General features: G+C 43.4%; 1 protein-coding gene across 1 annotated transcript in view; it reads left to right on the forward strand.

Annotated features, from left to right (window-relative positions):
• The window catches only part of EIF2A (eukaryotic translation initiation factor 2A), a 57253-nt gene that overhangs the window by 19199 nt on the left and 16733 nt on the right, over positions 1 to 21321 (forward strand). Inside the window, exons 4-6 of the mRNA XM_063441011.1 lie at positions 6652 to 6770; positions 18413 to 18512; positions 20723 to 20805. Of these exons, the coding sequence (XP_063297081.1) occupies positions 6652 to 6770; positions 18413 to 18512; positions 20723 to 20805 (302 nt within the window). The remainder of the gene's footprint in view (positions 1 to 6651; positions 6771 to 18412; positions 18513 to 20722; positions 20806 to 21321) is intronic.

Here is a 21321-nt window from a genome sequence, read left to right on the forward strand (position 1 = left end):
CCACTCTTTTACTTCATGTTTCTTTCTACTTCTCAATTTCATCTGTTTCGCTTTTGCTGGTGATTCTATTATTCACTCGTGGGACTACAATTGACAGTGTCTCTATTTCCAGCCATTGTGTCGTTCTATATTTTATATTCTAAATGTTTAAAATGTAACCTCTAAAGGACCCATAATCAAGGGTGTGGAAATTTTTTAAAATATTATTCCAAGAGACTATCCAAGGGACTTACGAGCCCAATCTACTTTTTCATCATGACAATCTACTTGTCCTGGCACAGGTAATTTCAGACTGGGGTACATGCCTGGAGCCCTGGACATTAAAGGAAAACTCCAGTGCCAGGAAAACAATCCGTTTTCCTGGCACTGCAGGTTCCCTCTCCCTCCCACCCCCCAATCCCCAGTTGCTGAAGGGGTGAAAACCCCTTCAGTTACTTACCTGAGGCAGCGACGATGTCCCTCGTCGCTGCTTCCTCCTCCACGCCCCGCTCCTCCTTCTGACTCCGTCGGCCGGTGGGCGAGACTGATCCCGCCCACCGGCCGAGGAGACCTAATGCGCATGCGTGGAACTGCCGCACATGCGCATTAAGGCTCCCCATAGGAAAGCATTGAAAAAGATTTTAAATGCTTTCCTATGGGGAATTGAGCAACGCTGGAGGTCCTCACACAGCGTGAGGACGTCCAGCGACGCTCTAGCAAAGAAAAACTTTGCTATGAGTCAGGAAGTGCCCTCTAGTGGCTATCTAGTAGAGGAGGAGTTAACCCTAACAGGTAATTATTGCAGTTATAAAAAACTGCAATAATTACACTTGCAGGGTTAAGAGTAGTGGGAGTTGGCACCCAGGCCACTCCAATGGGCAGAAGTGGTCTGGGTGCCTGGAGTGTCCATTTAAGAGGGTTATTCTTTAAAGGGACACTGTAGGCACCCAGACCACTTCAGCTCATTGAAGTGGTCTGGGTGCAAACTCCCATCACCCTTAACCCAAGGGGGGAATTATTGCAGTTTTTATAACTGCAATAATTACCTGTTAGGGTTAACTCCTCCTCTAGTGGATGTCTACCAGACAGCCACTAAAGGGACTTCCGGATGTCCTCACGCATAAGGACTTCCAGCGTCACCGGAATCCCCATAGGAAAGCATTCAATAATGCTTTCCTATGGGGGAAATCCTAATGCGTATTTGGTCTTCCCCGTTGGTGTGTGCGGAGCGTGGGCAGAGCTGAGCCAGGACCGAGGGACATCGGTGATGGACCCAGGTAAGTTACTAATGGGGTTATTAACCCCTTCAGCGCCGCGGGAGGGGACCTTGACAGAAGCAATAGTGCCAGGAAAACAAGTTTGTTTTCCTGGCACTATGGTTTCCCTTTAACTTTGATTATGCGCAAACTGGATCCTGTTGGAAAAACTGAGATGAATCAGTGAATCACTACCTCTTGCTTCAATTATTCCATTCAGATTTAAAATACGGAGTTTAATAGATAACCCTTTAGAAAATAACCCAGATTGTCTCTGCTGTACGCGTGTGGTGACTGTGTAAAGTCTATTATGTATGTGTGATGTTTGCTTGCTACATAATATGTGTTTGTGTTTAGGCATGCGCTTTGTTTTGCCTCCACCAATCCTCGTTCCCCAACTGCATAGAGGGGATCTGATTCCTTGTTGTTTAGCATATGGTCTGCACCTCCGGCAGATGCAGCCCACATTAACCACTCCCTTGCAGTTCCACTGCTGAGTCAGAGTGCAGTCTGGGAGTTTCGCCAGATCCGCTCTGGTGCATTAGTGAGTGTGGTCTTTACTGTGATCTACACCCACCGGTGATGCAGAACTCATGCTCAATGTCCCAGCACTTAACCTCCCTACATACCCTATAGCATTGTTGCTGCTTAAATGTGGCAGGGCTGAAGACAGAAAACATTCTACAACATATAATAATGATCAATACCATCAGAAAGGGCTTTAAAATGAAATGTTTCAAATCTTTTTTATTTTCTATTTTTGCTTTGGAAATTTCCATTTAAAAATAGTAGCCAAGGGGGCGGAGCCGAGCAGCGAACCTGGATGGCAGCAATCCCTCAGAGCTCCGCTCAAAATTGACCAAAAACGGCTGAATTCTGATAAAAAAGACCTGCTTACCTTACAAAAACGACACCCTGACTGCAGGAACCAGAATGGGTCGCAAAACCAAGAAATCTAGACCTGATAAGAGTCCACCGGGCCGAGACATTGGAGAACTTTTCCGAAGCTCACAGAGGACAGCATGGGACAAAATGGCGCTGGCGGACGACTGCTCCTCTTACTCGTCGGACGACATGGCAATTGCCCCAAGGGTACAGACCACTCCGGCTATGAAGCAGTGCCAAGCCCCACTGGGGACCACCACAGACCGAGACCCGGTCACCGCCGCGCAAATCAAGGCGATGCTGGCGGAACTCCGCGCGAATTTGGCGGACGACCTAGCCCCCCTCAAAAAGGCAGTAGAACACACTACTGCCAAATTGGCCCAGCTCGACATTACCCAGAGCAAACACGCTAACCGGCTCACTGCGGTGGAGACAGGGCTGGCAGCCTTAAACCAACACCGGCTAAAGACCGACCGCAGACTCGACAACATGGAGGACCAGAGGCGCAGGCACAATTTGAAACTCAGGGGAGTACCGGAACATGTGGGGCTATCAGACCTACCTCACTTCGTCAGGAGATTCATGGCGGCCCAACTACCTCCAAAACAGGCCAAATCAATCAGAATTGATGGTATGTTTAGGCTCCCCAAACCGCCAAACGCACCAGCCTCCACTTCTCCGGACCTCATCATCCGCTTCAGCTCTCTACAGGACAAGGCCCTGCTGCAGGCTGCGGTGAGGGGTAAAACGCCCATTCCCTTCGAAGGCGCTTCGCTGCTCCTTTTCCCGGACCTGTCCAGGAACACACTCCTGTGGCGCCAATCCATGAGACCGCTACTTCAGCAGCTGAGAGCCAAAGAGGTGCCATATCGCTGGGGTCCCTCCCGCACGGTGCTGATAACAGCCCGGGACACTACCCTCCGCGCGGAAACCTATCAGGAGCTAGAAGACCACCTACGGTCGCTGGGACTCCCCCTTACTGCAACCCCTGAAAGCAGCAGCCTGACACAGGTGGACCTAACCACGATCCGAGAGTTCGTGCCTCGAGCGACAGGACCCACCGCATCCGTAGGATTCGGGACTTGACTAAGAGGTGGAAGGGTCCCAGCGGAGGCTGAGCGCCTACCCAAATGCCTCCACACTGCCAGGGACTGTACGAACTGTACAAATCGTTCTCAAGTTCCCGATATTACCGACCGCATGGTCAAATGTTGGACTTAATTTTTTATTTTATTTTTTTTTTTATTTTTTTTACTTTACTTTTTCCATAGTTCAGGACTCTGAATGATCTAATTGTTATACTAGTTTTAACCCGCACCTGCTGTGCCTCCAACACACACATATGCGACACAGACCACATAATAACACCATCCAGGTACTCATTGCAAACATATCAGACTCTCTCTCTCCCCCCACCCCTTCCGCACTTCCATCTGCCGCACTGATCGCGTTACTCTCTCCAGAGGGAAGGGCACACACTCTAGCCGCGAATTTACAAATCACCCACACAGCATTCCAACACTACAAGTATGCGGCATCACCACTCACACAACAATCGGGCAGGCTCTCACCACACAAACAAACTCACCCCAATTCACTAATAGAGCTATATATAGCAACGAGAATGTAAACAGGAACGCTGAACCTCGCAAATGCTGTAAAAATTTTGTTGTTCCCCTTATTCCAAACAACCCTGCTGTTAGTGATCACGTTGCAGAACCTTCCCATATAAACCCATAGCTAACAGGGAGGTCTTCTGTTAGCACAGTACTCTACATTATGCTACGATATTTGGGCTGTGTAAACAGTGACAGCTTCTTGTGCACCGGTAGCAATACATGGCTCACTCTTGCTAAACTAACCGACAAAGGTCAGAGCTTCATGTTTCCTATTTGTATCAATGTCTTAAAATGCACCAATACTGTTGAGTTTTATGCATGTACTTCTCTTAAATATATACAAAAATGAGCGCAGTTTTTCCCATGTACCACTACTATATTATATGTTGTCAACTCCTGTCTTACTTAGCTGATGTGGCAAAGCAAGAATACTTGTAACTTTCAAGCGCTCCAAAAATAAAGAATTAAAAAAAAAAAAAAAAAATAGTAGCCAAAATAAGTTTTCGCTTTTTCTAGGCAGTAGTTTCATTTGTAAATAACCCCCCAAATTTTGCCTGTTATGGTGCTGAATTTTTATTCAAGAATTTAAGAAAGGAAAAAAAAAAAGCGTTGTGTATACCCTGAGATGACAGAATACAGCTAGGATTTCTTATTTTTCTATGCCATTCTCAATACCCACTTTGTCTGAAATTCTCGGCTTCCAGCGGCAAAACATGGCTGAATTGACTTGATTCAAAACCTTTATTTTTGTGTTTTGAACTTTGGTCTGTAAACTATTTTACATACGAACCGTTGTTGGTATAACATTATTATTAAAGTAATCCCACCATAAATGTTTTTTAAAAATCTGTTGTCAGGGGGGCGGGGCCGACCGCCATGCCGAGAGGTCACATTCAAGTCGAGCTCCTGCAGACTCACGATAAATATGCTCATAAAAAGCAATTAAGCTACTCACCTGCGGTAAAGCAGCAACGGTCCTACGGGCAAGGAGGTGCTGGAGCTGAGGCTACTCGGACTTCAAGCGTTTTGACCCCTGAGAAGGCACATAAGCACAGCTCCGTCTGAGGCCTACCCGAGCGGTGAGTGGGGTGGACGTCCGCCACCTCGCTATCCTGCCCTGAGGATTCCCTTCGGAACTCCGATGCCACGCGGTAAGGGCCCCGTATCCCCCCCCGTTTGGACCGGGGGGGGTCATCCCGGTCCCAGGAGACTGCCTCTGCGACCTGTAGTGCTTGGGCCTGAGGGAGCTCCCCACGACCAAAATGGCGGAAACGGGAGGCAACCTTAAAATGGCGGCACAACCAGATCAACACTACACTACTACCTAGAGGCTGTCCAGAAAAGCAACGGGGACCCTCGCTACAGCGTAGCTACCTACTTACCCACCCACAGATGGGGATCCCCAGCTCCCGCGGCAACGAGCAGTCTGGACCTGCCACCCGGTCCATCAATAGGCAAGGCTGCTACTCCTGCCGACCTACACGACTGCACCCAGCTGAGAATCGCACGATGGAATCTCACAAGGGGAGAGCACTCACCCCTCTTACCGGTGACCATGATGGACTCATTCCTACCATGCCACACACTCTGCAGATCGAGGGTTGGACAAGCATGAACTGCCACAGCATGAACTGCCAAAGGGACTCTCTCTCAAGGTCTGAGCTGCATTCAGTGGGAGCAGCTCCTGTCACTTTTCAGCAGCTACAGGATGCCAGTCTAATTTTGTATAGTTAAATGTGCCTTATTGCAATGTTACGCTGCTTCCTCTCTCCTATTTACAAATCTATTTTAATTCATATGACCTCTCTGTGGACAAACATTACTAGCCTGTGTACTGATATATTCCCAGTCTATACTAACCACCAGTACACTCAGTCAAATGCTATGCTTAAATATGTCTACTGATTACATTAGCATGTATAGAATCATATTTTCTAGCACTCAGTAACTAATCTACAGCAACAGTTAAACTTAACCTGCCATACTATGCATACTTATGCAGTATAGTTCAATCAACTACTAATCTAAAAAAAAAAAATTGTGCAAAATATTCTTCATGCCAACCAACTGTCAAATGTTTGTTTGTATGCTTGTCAAAGCTGTTGGGGCATGACGAGCCCACTTGTTATATTTTCATGCACGCTAAAAATAAAGAATAAAAAAAAAATCTGTTGTCAGATTTGTTTATATAATAAGAGTATATAGCACGCTAACTGTATATGTAAAAGAAAAATGCTTTATTACTGTGCAGTTTAATTCACAAATTACAATAAATCACAGCATATAACAAAAGGGTTTGTGTTACAATAACTTATGACATTACATTAATTCAAAATCGTATAATGGTATGTGGTCAAGATTATATGGATAGCTTTGTTTAAAGAAACCAAAAACAGACTATGGAACGAATGGGACCCTGTGGGGTAATGTATACGATGGAAGGCGCTGGTGCCAAATTGTCATAATGATTGACACTGATATACACATGTGCCATGAGTTTTATAGAATAGAATCCAGGCAGACCGAGAAGACCACGTGAACGTCAGTGGAAGGCTGAACGCACTGTGTAAATTCTGAGCTGAATAAGAGGAACATTTGACTTGGTGCTGGGAAAAGGACCGTTTTGGGGAGGGGATTTTGGCTGTACAGCACCCTGTTAATTCTAGGTAGCACAACTTCTGCACTTGCTTAGACTGCCCCTTTAAGCTTTCACAAAAACAGTCTTCATTTTCTTTTATTTCCTGTGCTCTTTGTGGTATCTTGGTAGTGATGCACATGTAGACGCTTAATGGGTTTTTGTTTTGCTCTTTACATTTTAAAAAAGTGGTTTAAGAAAAGTGCGACAAAAAAGTGGTTTAATTATTGACCCATGAAATCTAAATGACTTTTTATATGACCTTCTGTGTTTCCAGAACAAATATAGCGAGCACAGCTGACAGCAAGTTACTGCACACCTTTGATCTACCTAAAGTAATTGGCCTTGAATTCTCTCCAAAGAACACAATACTAGCAACATGGCAGACCTATACAAGTAAGTGTCAAACTTACCACTTGTAAATAACGTCGACTCAATTTAAGGAGTCTGATACATTATTTGAATTGCAATCGTGTTTTTAAGAAAATACTAAGATATGCAAAGCCACACAAAAAAAACAATTCTGTTTTTGTTCAATAAATAAATAGAAATTACTTTTTATTTATTTCTATATATTTTGTTTGTGTGTAACTATCTGACTGATATTTGCAATGTTTTTAGCATTTGTTCCTATGGTAATAACTAGGCCAGATTATAAAGATGAATGATTTGTTTCTTCGCCATGGCCTGGGATTTGTGAGCCCATATAGCCCCTGAGCTGACCGGCTGCCTGAGAGCAGAGGCGGGCGGCCGGCTCATGGGGAGCTCAGGCGTTCTGGCAGCCGCACGTAGGTGCTGCACAGTGTGCAGCACTGACCTCGTGTCACTAGAGGTGTTACTAGGCAGCTGTCACTAGACTGTCACTAGAGGTGTTACTAGGCAGCAATGTAAACACTGCCTTTTGTCTGAAAACACAATGTTTACATTAAGCTGTAGTGGTTCTGGTGACTATAGTGTCCCTTTGAGAATTGTATTTTTGACTTTAAAAAACTTGGCTCCTAACTTTTCTAGATTCCAAGCAAATTTGTCAAGTCCTGTTTTTAAGTTTAGATGGATAAAAAAAGACAAAGACAATATGGCATAAAGTAGAGTGACAAAATGTTTGGACATAAGTGTATATATAAAAGGCATTGTTGCAGTATGACTGGGAATTTTTAATAGCAAACACGTTAATACATTAACCCCTTAACGACGAGTGACGGACGAGGGGGGAAAGCGTTAATGACGAGTGACGGACCTCGTCCGTCACGCGTTAAAATTAACCCCCGATCGCCACAGTACCGGCGATCGCGGGGTTAACGCTGTTGCTGGGTGCCTCCGAGTCAGGGGCAGGCCAGCAGCAGCAAATCCCGATATCCTAGCCCATGTGATCGCTGTGACAGCCAGTCACAGCGGTCACAATGCTGCTGGGATATCTGATGCGCCTCCCTCCACCTCGTGTGGGTTTGTGAAGTGGAGAGAGACGGATCGGTGCTACATTGTGTCCCAGAAGAATAGCTAAGTTGATAAAAAGTCCCTAATCCCTTTCCCCTTTATTAAAAAAAAAAATTAAAAAAAAAATAACCCTTTCCCTGCTGCTTGATCACTCCTAGCAGTGATCAATATACAGGTCACAGTACTTTACTGTGATCTATTTTTTTTTTTTTTAACTTTCAAGGGTTAATTTTTAGGTTTTTTGTAACCCTAAGGGGTTAAATTTTATTATTTGATTTTATTAATTTGTGATTTAGTTATTTTGGTGGGTGGAATTTAGTGGGAATTAGGGAATAAAAAATAAATAAATATTATTTTAGTTAGTTTTGTTAGCTGTGTTAGCTGTATTAACAATGTTTAGAAAGTATAGTGCAGAGGAGGCTTATGCCCTGTTAGCGGCCGACTCAGAGGCGACTGACACTGCCTCAGAGAGTGAAGCAGGGAGTGACGCAGGGGACAGGGACTATGTGCCAGATACTGCAGGACCATCAGGGGAAATTGACGATTCCCCTAATGCTGAACATGGCGCAGATGACTGGGTACCCCCTAATAATTTTTCCCCAGACATCCCAGTGTTTACAGCCAATCCTGGCATACAGGCTGACCTGTCTGCCTATAGTGCGCTGGATGTTATGCAGCTGTTCTTGGGGAATGAGATTTTTGGGGAGGTAGTTACCCAGACTAATCTCTATGTGGAGCAATATCTGGCACGCAATCCAGACTCTCTTATCTCCAGGAATGAGAGATGGAACCCAACCAGTGTGCCAGAATTGAAACAATTCTGGGCACTGACCATGTTAATGGGGCTAATTAAAAAGCCCACAATTAGGATGTATTGGTCTAAACATCCTATTCGCAATACCCCCATTTTTGCCGAGACAATGACGAGGGAAAGATATGAAGACATACTAAGATTTACGCACTTTAGTGATAATAACAAGTGCCCCCCAAAAGGTGATCCGCAGTATGATCTTCTTTACAAAATACGCCCTTTAATTGCCCCACTTTAACAGTAAATTTGCCACTATATATACCCCCAATAAAAACATTTCCATTGACGAGTCCCTAATGAAGTTTAAGGGAAGACTGGGGTTTAGACAATATATCCCATCCAAAAGATCCCGATATAGGATCAAATTTTATAAACTATGTGAAAGTGGCAGTGGCTACGTATACACCTTCCGTGTTTACGAAGGAAGGGATAGCCACCTTGATCCCCCAGGTTGCCCAGATATAGTAGGGACAAGTGGGAAAATTGTCTGGGACTTAATAATGCCACTACTTAATAAAGGTTATCATCTATACATCGATAACTTTTATAATAGCATCCCACTGTTAAAAATGTTGTACTGCTTCGAGACCGTGGCCTGTGGCACTATTCGGAAGAGTCGCACAGGTTTCCCAAAGGCTCTAGCGAACAAAAAAATGAAAAGGGGGGAAACAGCAGCTCTCTGCCAGAATGAACTGCTGGTACTCAAGTACAGGGATAAAAAGGATGTTTTCATCTTAACCACCATCCATGGTGAAAACACTCGGAGGGTCGCAGTTCGTGGCAGAGACGAATGTAAACGGGTGCCAGTCTGCATACGGCAATATAATCGGCATATGGGGGGCCAAAGTGCCTGCGCAACGACTGCCGAGTTGCCCACATTCTAACTTGTGCTGATTACTGGGTGGCCAGCCTGCTGGATCCCCGTTACAAGGATAACGTGCTGTCCTTAATTCCCTCACTGGAGCGTGATCGGAAGATGCACGACTACAAGCGCACGCTGGTAGACGCGCTGCTGAGGGCATTCCCAACTGACACGGGGGGCTCAGTGGCCGATCAACTGATGCAGCCGTATTTGATCATGAGAGTGGGCATATACCTGATGCAGATGCCAATCCACAATGCTTTTGTCATTTTTAAAAAGGCAAATGCTGGGCTGAAAAGCACCTTTCTTTCTTTCCAGTTTGAGCTAATTTCTAAGCTGCTAGAATGCCACACAAGGAGACCATCAGTGGAGCCTAGCAGAAGAATGGAGGCAGGTCACTTCTGCTTTAAGATTCCACCAACCCCTAAAAAACTAAAAACCCAGAAAAGGTGCAGGGTGTGTTACAAGAGGGGCGTAAGAGTTGAGACCAGCTATTGCTGCCCTGATTGCCCCTCTCAGCCATTGTTTTAAAAATGTTCACACCCAGGCCAAATAAGTAGACCAGTTTTGGGGTGTGATTTTTAGTCATCTGTCTGATTGGTTACCGAATCTTGGCTTTGCCTACCATTTATCCTGTCTTCTCTGATCATTGACCTCGGCTTGTCCTATCGTTGTTCCGTTTCTCTTTACTCCTTTGACCTCGGCTTGTACCTTGACAATTCTCTGCTTGTATAGCCCGGCCATTCTAAGTTTCTCTCTCTGTGTTCTTTCTCTTTGTGGTCTGTCTGTGTTTTGGTTTCGGAATCCATGACAGCTTTGCCCGGGACGCAGATGACTGGGTACTACCCCCGGATAAGTTTACCCCAACTATTCCCCCTTTTCACAGCAAATAGTATGCACTTGTTCATAATTTGAATTGATGAGCTGCTTATACTTTAAAATATATGTGGCCTTTGAGAGGTAATTTGCAGTCCTGAGCTGCTAAAATGAGACTTGGGCCCAGCATCCACTTTTGAAAAATATGGAAGTGGTGTGTCTCCAATGTGCCCCTTCAACATCCACATAACCCTGAAAAAGGTACACATGGGGGTATCATTGCACTAAGATGACATAGCTGAGCAACATATTAGGTGTTCTACTGCCGTAGCACGCATAAGGAAAGCAAAATATACAGTAACATCTCCAAGTGTGTGTCAAAAAGGCAGAAAAAATGCTAATTGCAACTAGACTTGGTACGAACTAACAAAAAAATTATCCTACACTAAGGTTTAGAATATACCTTTTGAAATACCCCGGGGTGTCTACTTTAAGAAATGGTAGGCCTTTGTGGGGTAGTTTGAATTTAAAACCTGCTAAGATGCTTGGAAATTGCACATAGGCCCAGCGTCAAAATTCAAAGTTCGGTAAAAACTGATATGGCTTGGTCTCCTATGTGGCACTGTAGCTTCACGAAATAGTGCCAAAGACATACAATGGGGCTGTCATTTTACTCAGAAGACTTAGCTGAGCATAATTTGGGGGGTTTGAACTTAGTGGCACATGTGAAATATACAAAAGGCCCATTAAAAATGCAATCTATATGTAAAAAATGCACAAATTTATTTTATACCACATACTTTAGCATCTATTGGTGAAAAAATGGGGGCATGTTAAGGCACAATATGCACCTTATGAGATACCCTGGAGTGTCTACTTTTACAAATGGTAGGCCTTTGTGGGTTTTTTTTTTTTAACAGTCAAACTGTTAAAATGCCCCAAATGGAAGCATAGGCTCATTAAATCCGTCTCTCAAAATTCTACTGTGAATACTGAAAAGGACAGGTCTCCTATATGGCACTGTAGCTTCACGAAATAGTGCCAAAGACATACAATGGGGGTGTCATTTTACTCAGCAGATGTAACTGAACACAAAATAAAACTTTGTACAGGAATAGCACACACCAACTTTACAAAATACACATGAGAAGTTCTTTGTTATAAGTTTGCGTGCCAAAACCCCCAAAAAACACAATTTTACTCCAATATTTAGCAGAGGTTGGCGGTGAAATGGCTACGTAGAAAGTGTCAAAACAACCTTAGGTAAATAGCCTGTGATGTCTACTTTATATAAATATATACTTTTGTGTGGCAATTTTGTTTTCTTTTATGGCTATTAAGCTTACAAGACAAACATACCAAATTGTAAAATTGTTCCACATTAAAAGTTTATTTTACTCCTTGTGCTTTGTGACCTGTAACTACCAAAAAAAACTTAAAATCCCAGACACATTATATATTCTGTAATTCAGAACAACTAAATGAATTTATTTTTACTTTCCTTAACCTGCACTAATTATGTACACATTATTATTGCAAAATCTGTAAAAAAAACAAAAAACAAAACACACAAAAATTCATTTTTTTGCATATTTCTGTATTTTTTTATAATAAATAAGCTTTTATATATATATATATATATATATATATATATATATATATGTGTGTGTGTTACATCAAATTAAAGCCCTTTCTGTCCTTTAAAAAACGGTATATAATATGTGTCGGTGCAATAAATTAGTAAAATGCAAATTGCAGTTGAACGCAAATAGCAAAAAATGCTGTTGTCATTAAGTGAAAAACAAGCTTCTGAAGCTCTGTCCTTAAGGGGTTAAAGGAACACGAAAGCTTTTTACCGACCTTTTTCCAGTACTGAAGCTTCCTTTGCGCTGCTCATTTCAGCACATCTCACAGCATCATGGAGGATGCATGGCCAATTCCAGTGCTCCTCATAAAGATGTTTTGTTCCCTCTATCATATTGGCCTATTTCCAAGATGGTGGCCACTTCTGCTCTTCCAGTATATTGAGTTTCAGAACAATCAGTCGATGATGCGACCCTGCCGGAAGAAACCTGTTGAGGAAAAGAGGGGAGTAAAGAACTTGATATCCAGTGGCAAAAGATGACAATGGACGTGGAGCTATACTAAAGCTCCACCTTTTGTCAATCTGCAGGTTATACATAGGGGGGGGGGGAGAGAGATGTACCTAGCTAAGCAATTAAAAGATAAAGTGACAGATTTAAGGTTACTTTAATGTTCTTGGAGCCTGTAATTATTATGGCTCCTAAAGTCCTAACATGCCATTTTCACTCCGTCGTCCTTTTTTTTTGCTGCATAAAACCGGTCCTTGGTCCAATCGAATTTTCTCTCAGAGAAGCATTGCTGGACCTTGTGCTCGTGCATGGCAAATGCACCAGTCTGATTCTTCTTGTAGGGAATCTTTGAATCCCGTGCTTTTCTGTCAGAAGCATTGAAAATTACACTGCTCAGAGTTGAGGAGTGAGGGCGCCATGTACTAGGGTTATGGACAAATGAAAAAAAAAAGGAGGGAGGAGGAAACATTGAAAGGGCCAGGAGGTCTGGCAGTACTTGACCAATAATAAAATCCATGGACTACTCATGTAGGCAGGCAGGGAGGTTTTGGAAAGTTGCCTTCTCAACCCCTTACTCAGTCTTTCTGCCACTTGTCACCCCCTCCCTAACTGTCACCCCTGCCACCTGTCACCCCCTCACTCACTGTCACCCCCACCCTCCTGCATCTACTATACACACACACACACTCTGCATCCGCTATCCACACACTGCATCCATTACAAAATACACACACGCTGCATCCACTATACAGACACACAATGCATTCACTACACACACTGCATGCAATCCACAGCCACTGCACAAATACACGATTTGCATCCACTACACAGACACTGCATTCACTACACACACTGCATAACAAAATGGATGTGGGCGTTTTTTTGCTTGGTGTGGTTTTCCAAATTTCAGTCCATACCTTTAAGTTGCAGTGAGAGGTAGAAATGCAGTGACTGTTTCAGTTGGTTTGTGGAATTGGGCATTAGGAATGGGGATACACAGTTATTTGAAGGAATTTACAGCTAGAGCCATTGTCCCAGTCTTGATAGTACATACCGGTGTATATATATATATATTTTTTATACCAAATATTCAAGTAATACCTGGGCTTCCAACACATGTAAGATGAGAATTTTTAGTAAAAAAAACAAAACAAAACAAAATCCTGTTCCCTTCATGGCATGTTTGCTGGTGACACATTAACAGAGTGTTGCATCAGTCACCATGGCTATGAACTGAGTGATTGACTGCTTACCTCTGTTAATGGCACAGTAAAAAAAAAAAAAAAAAAAGAAATTCAGGTTGACATTTTGGCATAGTATAGGTAAACAAAACTCCTCTTGAATCTTTATCTGTACCAGCCAATTAGTATTTGAAAGAAGTATTTTGTTAATGTGTTCAAACCTGATTGGCTCCAACGTAGAAAACCAAATATGTTTAACCTAGCCCAGTTCCCAGCTTGCAGTGCAACATTTATGTTAGAAAAGACTGTTACCTGGTTTCATTCCAAGATGCTTAAAATCTTGATAGCATATATATTTAAACATTGTAGAACAAGTTTTGCAGGTTGGTGGGGGTAGCCTTGTTTGCTACTAATACATTCTCAGAGTGAGTCACATAATTGAGGGCTGTCTACTATGCTCCAAATTTGTCTGAGAATTAAACATTTGGGCATAATCTATTGTTATCACATTAAAGGGCAGTTTGCTACTACCCTCCAAAATTATCTGTGGAGCATGTTAGTGTCTTGTAAAACAGTATGTAAGAAAATGTCCAAAAATAATATGTGGAATTCACATTTTCTCAGCATGAAATTAGTTAAATTATTACAAGGGTTTCATTGGAATTCTGGGAATAATTTATTGATTGAATTTACAACAGCACATGAATTACCGTATTTATCGGCGTATAACACGCACCGGCGTATAACACGCACCTCATTTTTAGAAAGAAATTGCAGGAAATTTCCCCCCCTCCCATAGTATTCCCCCCCCCCCCAATCCCATAGTATTCCCCCCTCATCCCATAGTGTCCCCCCCATATCCCATAGTGTCCCCCCCCTCATCCCATAGTGTCCCCCCCTCATCCCATAGTGTCCCCCCCTTTCCATAGTATTCTCCCCCCCTCCCCTCCCATAGTATTCTCCCCCCCTCCCCTCCCATAGTATTCTCCCCCCCTCCCCTCCCATAGTATTCTCCCCCCTCCCCTCCCATAGTATTCTCCCCCCCTCCCCTCCCATAGTATTCTCCCCCCCCTCCCATAGTATTCTCCCCTCCCATAGTGTACTTTCCCCCCCTCCCCTCCCATAGTGTACTTTCCCCCCCTCCCCTCCCATAGTGTACTTCCCCCCCCTCCCATAGTGTACTTTCCCCTCCCCTCCCATAGTGTACTTCCCCCCCTCCCCTCCCATAGTGTACTTCCCCCCCCCCTCCCATAGTGTACTTCCCCCCCCCCTCCCCTGCCATAGTGTACTTTCCTCCCCTCCCATAGTGTACTTTCCCCCCCTCCCCTCCCATAGTGTACTTTCCCCCCTCCCCTACCATAGTGTACTTTCCCTTGTCCCATAATTACTTACCTGTCCTGAAGCGTGGGCCGGCTTCACAGCGTGCACCGCGGTACAGGAACTTTAATTTCAGGTTACGGTTTCCGGCGGGACTGAAAGGAAGTGTGCACACTATTGTGCACACTTCCTTTCAGTCCCGCCGGAAACCGGAACCTGAAATTTAAGTTCCTGTACTGCGATGCGCGCTGTGAAGCCGGCCCACGCTTCAGGACAGGTAAGTAATTATGGGATATCGGCGTATAACACGCACCCACGATTTCCCCCCTATTTTCAGGGGGAAAAAGTGCGTGTTATACGCCGATAAATACGGTATACTGTTTAGCAATGTTAAACCCTACTTACAGGAATGCTCTCTTTTTAAAATTCTTTATTTTTGCTGTGAAAAAGAATTACATACATGCTTTCAATGCCACAATAGCAAATACAGGCAATTCAAAGCAGGCAATATGATGACATGGGATAAAACTTCATATTCTTTTTACTATAGTAAACATGCTCATGCATAATAAGTCAGTAGATGAGTAAGTATGAGTAGTAATTAAATCTGGTCATGAAAACTGACATTTTGTTAGTCAAAATAAAATAGTATAATTAATAAGGAATGAAAATACTGTACTAAAACAAAAACTCATGGATGAGAAGCAAGCTTGACTTTTGCATCGACAATGGTTAACAGCAGATTATATTGTCACGGGCTTATTCAACTCTAGAACTGAGATGCAAAATATAGAAGAGCAGCATAATAAACATGCCGGAGAAATAAAAGAAAAGAGGGGGAAGTAGTGGGTTTAGCACTGTTACAAGTGAACTGCGAAATACTTTGCAACACTTAGTACCCCTGGCCAAGGGGGCCTCAGGGGAGGTAATGGTTTCCCACCAAGTATTATTACATGTTGGAAAGTATGAAACAAAATACTCGTCTCATGTAGTAGCCCAAGTTGCCCCTATATTAGGTAGCCCAATACATATTAAAAATGTAATTAGGACCTCGCAAAGTAGGCAAGAACATAATTAAAAACAAAGCAAGACAATGGGGCGTGGACGACAGAGCTCCGACGAAGACGTATTTTCCCTGAGTTCCAACCGAAACTAGGGGAAACTCGAGACTTAGAGCCACAAAGAGTGGAACTTTTGCACCTAAACAGCACCCCCCACAAGCAGAGACAATGGGGCGGAAAGACAAGAAAAAACACAAGTCAGAGGCTCCCTGTCAGCCTAATACTCGGCTCTCCTTTGAGAGACCGCGACCACAGCTTTCTAAACTGGCGCCGGAACCACGAGATGTGCCGGAGCCATCAGAGGCCTCGCTGGAGGAAGAAGATCCTCTCACCTCTCCCCGCTCAGGGATTACGACCCCCACATCAGATTCGGGCGAGGATGAAGCACCCTCAACGAAAGGAGACATTAGGAGGCTCCTGGTTGACCTCCGAAGGGTCTGGAAAGAAGACCTCCAGGTGACTCAAGCAGAGATTGGTGCAGTCCACAAAAAGGTGAGGGAGCTGGAGGGGAGAGGCTGACAGGTCCAAACACATACAAGACACAGCTGACAAACTAGATGGACTTACCGCCCAAGTTCAGCACCTCAACAGAGTGATGACCACCCTAGAGATTTGCCACAGAAAGAAAAATATATGACTCAGGGGCATCCCAGAGCAAGTAAGCACAGAGACATTGCCTATGTTTATCAAAGACATGCTTACACACATGGGAATTGAAGACACCCCTGCAAGGCCTATGATAACCTCCGTGTTCAGAGTTAGGAAATCAGTAGCAGTATCAGGACTGTGAAATTAGGAACAACAACGCGACTACACAACCGCAACAGACCATACCCAAGAAAGTGTACCCACCAGCAAAAAGACGGGACGCCGGCCTAGCCCATACCACATCAGACGCCTCACTTGACGCAAGTCGGTTCCGTGGATGCCATCGTCCGGAGACCTAACCACCTCCTGCTCAGATGCTGGGACTTACCTAGCACCGATAACTCAGCCACTGGGTTCCAAACACCAAGTTGTCTAAGGTTGCCATACCTGTTGACCCCAAGAGACAGCCTATTCCTGTTATAACACCAGCAGTTATCTTGTTAGTCACCTAATATGTTGCTTACTATACGTTGTTTATTTATCATAATTAATGAAAAAGTGTGTTAATGATGTCATTCACTTAATAAAAAATATAAATTTTTAAAATGCAAGAAATATGAGCAACAGTAGTATTAACAATAGTAGGTTGGCGTTGATCATATTGTAGGCCAAGAAAGACCATCTCCTTAGCCAGCTGTAGTTAGGTGTCTGGGTGATTCGCTGCTCCGGCTCTCGGGGACAAAGGATGATATTGGATGGGCCCCCTGGCCCCACAACCTGTGCTGTTGAGCCAGTATTTGTCTACACAAGTCCCAATGTTGTAAGGACATTTGATGCTTCAGCCAATGATGTTAGTGTGTGAGTAGTCCTGTTTCGGGACATTAGGAGGGATCCTGGTGCCCCCTATATGTAGGCCACGTCAGCAGCTTGTAGTTGATGTGTTATAGGAGTAAGGGATTTGCGCTATTGAAGGGTAGCCCTCGTAAAATTCTGATAGAAGGATCAATGTGATTCCTCAAAAAATACTCAACGTTATGAATAAATCTATAATGTTATAGTTACATAGTAATAGGTTGAAAATATACTAAAGTCTATCAAGTTCAACCTTTAAACCCATTCTTTTATGCTGATGATCCAAAAGAAGGCATATAAGAAAAACAACACACAATTGTAGCCATTTCCAATTATGCCACAGAAAGGGAAAACAAAAAAATCCTTCTTCGTGCTATAATGGCAACCAAATTTCTCCTTGGATCAACAACCTGTTAACATACATTTCAGTTACCGGTATATCCTTGGATATTTTGTTTTTGCAAAAACAACCCCTTCAAGTATAGAATTACACATCTTAATGATTCTTACTGTAAAGTTATTATTGTGCATATTGTAGTGTTTCTCTGCTTCTTTAGATTATTGGTCCGCATAAAAAATAAAGCCATTAAAGTCACCTTTTATCCAGGTGCGTCTGTGCTCTGCTCGTCTCTGCTCTGCTCATACTCTTATGAGACCAATCCAGTGCTTCTCATAGATAAGTATTGGGCCATACTGTGCATGCTTGGCACTCAGCACACTCAATCAGATGCTTCTCTCTGAGAAGCATAGAATCTGAACATGAAGAATTTCAATTATTGAAAGTATTCATGAGCAAGTGCCTGTAGTGACTCAGTGACAGCCACTGGAGGCATTCCAACTAGACAGTCATTTATTCTATGCAGAATATATTAGTGGTGTAAGTTATGTCAAGCCCAGCACATGAAGCAGTACTTTGTCTAGACAAAGATAATAATATTACGTTGTACACATTTGAAAGCTCATCTCTTTGCTTTTTACACATGCATAATGCTTTTCAATTATTTTACTCTCTCTTTTTTGCAGCCGGCAAAGATGGCACAGCAGGAGTGCCTAACTTGCAACTGTATGACCTGAAAACCGGGCAATGTGTGAAAACCTTTATTCAGAAAAAAATGCAGAACTGGTAATTATCTTATTAAGAAAAGTAATAGGTCAATACAAATTTTTGAGTTAACAAGGTTTAGCAGAGCTTAGGGTGTTAGTCCTGCAAAATACACAGGTGCTTCATAAATAAACATAACTTGGCAATTCAACTACAGTCCTTCAAGACCAATGGGACCACTATTTTAAATATATGCATATTTTAATCTGAGTACTGCTGAAATAACCCATTTCGTATCCATCATATTAAGAAACTATAAATAAGTTAAATTGTTAAAGGAACACTATGGGGTCAGAAACACAAACCTATATTCCTGACCCTATAATGTTTAAAACACTATCTGTCCCTCCCTTGTCCCCCTAAATATAGTGAAATCTAACCTTTATTCCATTCTGCTGGTGCTGGCTCTGCCCTTGATCTGCCTCCTTAACTGACATTATCATCATCAGTAATGATCTCACACAATGACAATGGTTTCCCATAGGAAAGCATCGGATTGGCTGAGATTGTAAATTCTGATGATCTCCGCCAAAGAAGGGTGGGGGGGGGAGCAGAGTCAAAAAGCTCTGGTCAATCACATCTCCTCATAGAGATGCATTGAATCAATGCATCTGTATGAGGAAAGTTCAGTGTCTCCAGGAAGCACCTCTAATAACCATCTGAAGAGTTGCCAGTGGATGTATCCCTAGGCTGTAATGTGTCACTAACACCGGAACCAAACACACTGACCAAACACAGAAACAGGAAGTGCAGTACCGGTCCTTAGAGTGGCCGGGCTGTGCACGCCGAGAGAAGTCTAAATACAAGCCAAAGTCAGAGGGAACCAGAGAGACAGAATAATCGATAAGACAAGCCAAGGTCAAGGGTCAGAGAAAGCAGGATAAACGGTGAGACAAGCCAAAATTCAGAAACCAGACAGACAAACGGAGAGACTATACGCGCTATTGGGCTATCAGAAGACCACAACAGGGCAACAAGAGCTAGGTTTAAATATGCTTAGGAGGCTAATTGGTTAACTTTAGATTAGAATTAATTATGACAAGTGGAAGGTATTTGGGCCTTCCACTTTGACCTGTGACATCATATTTGCGCGCCAAGTCACCTATTTAAGCATGCTGCACACAAGCGTGCCACGTCAGAAACGTTGCCGGAGGAACTGGGGACAGCTGGGTGCGGCGGCAAGTATCAGAAACCGCCGCTCGCGGTGGACGGCAAAGTGAAGTTGCCGCGAGCGGCGCAAGGTTACCAGAAGCCACCACTTGTGGAGAGGAGTCATATGAGGGTGCCGCGAGTGGCGCGCGGTCAGTAGAAGCCACCGCTCGGGATGAATAGGCAGCCGCGGGGAGGGAGCCTGACAGTAATGTAAACACTGACTTTTTTCTGAAAAGGCTGTGTTTACAAAAAAAAGCATGCAGGGGCTGACTATACTCATCAGAACAACTACAATAAGCTGCAATTGTTGTGGTGACTACGTTGTCCCTTAAGGATAGTGTGCGGTTAAATGTTTACTCCAACCACCATTATTAAAAAAATGTTGGAGTAACACTTTAGAATTGGGGAAGGTATATGATCATAGGGTTAGTTGTTGGGTTTGTGTAGTGTTAACGAGAAACCCTTGAATCACAGTGGAACAAACACATAGTGAAAATTCTAGGTTTTGGTTTGGTTCAGAACTTTGGCAAGTGCCTCCACATTAAGCTGAAGCTGTTCTGGTGACTATAGTGTCCCTTTTAACCCCTTAAGGACACATGACATGTGTGACATGTCATGATTCCCTTTTATTCCAGAAGTTTGGTCCTTAAGGGGTTAAAGTACACCTCTTAAATTAAAAATAGTAATATTTAGTCACACTAGTATTATTATCTTATTCATAAAGTACCAACTAAGGCAGCATTCTTTAAAAAAATAAATAAAAAAAAACTGTCTCCTGTAATAGAAAAAATGTTGCTGGTCGTTTTCATTGACTTCTTAAAAAATACTCTCATAATTGTTTTTTTTTGTTGTTTTTTTTGTTGTATAGTAAGTTGCTTCATGTTGGCTGTGGTGACATTACACATGTCAGCAAGATAAATTTGCATACTTTTCATAAACTGCCTCTTAGACCTACCTCTCATACACCTATCTATTACAGTTTTTCCTCTTCATGTCCCTTGTTTATTCAGGTGTAAGAGATGCATAATGTGTCATGTTAATAAGTAAAAACTAACTCATGCTTTACCCCCTTCCCCTAGGTGTCCTTGCTGGTCTGAAGACGAAAGAATATGTGCCAGAAATGTAAACAACGAAGTGCACTTTTTTGAGAACAATAGTTTTGGTATGAATATATTATGACACGTTTGTCTGTCTGCAATGTTGGAGATTGCATTTATGTGTATTTACTTAATTTTTCCCAATGCCTTTGTTCCAGACAATACACAGTGCAGCCTTTGGATTTCATTACACTTGCAAGATTCTTTAAATTAAAGGAACACTATAGGGTCAGGAACACAAACATGTATTCCTGACCCTATAGAACAAAACCCACCATTTAAGTGGCTTGCCCCCTCCCCCCCCCCCCCCCCCCCCCAGTCCTCTCAGAATGGGTTAGAACTCACCTTATTTTCATCTCTCCACGGGTCTGCCGGCGCTGGCCCCGCCCATTTTGTGGCATCATCAGAATTGCCAATTTTTAGCCAATCCAGTGCTTTCCGTTTTGGCCAATCAGCACCTCCTCATAGAGATGCATTGAATCAGTGCATCTCTATGAGGAAAATTCAGCGTCTCCATGCAGAGCTGCCTACTGTGCTGCACTGAACCAGGAAGCCCCTCCAGTGGCCATCTAAGGAGTGGC

The sequence above is a fragment of the Pelobates fuscus genome, chromosome 2 (assembly GCF_036172605.1).
Source record: "Pelobates fuscus isolate aPelFus1 chromosome 2, aPelFus1.pri, whole genome shotgun sequence".
Lineage (NCBI taxonomy): Eukaryota > Metazoa > Chordata > Amphibia > Anura > Pelobatidae > Pelobates > Pelobates fuscus.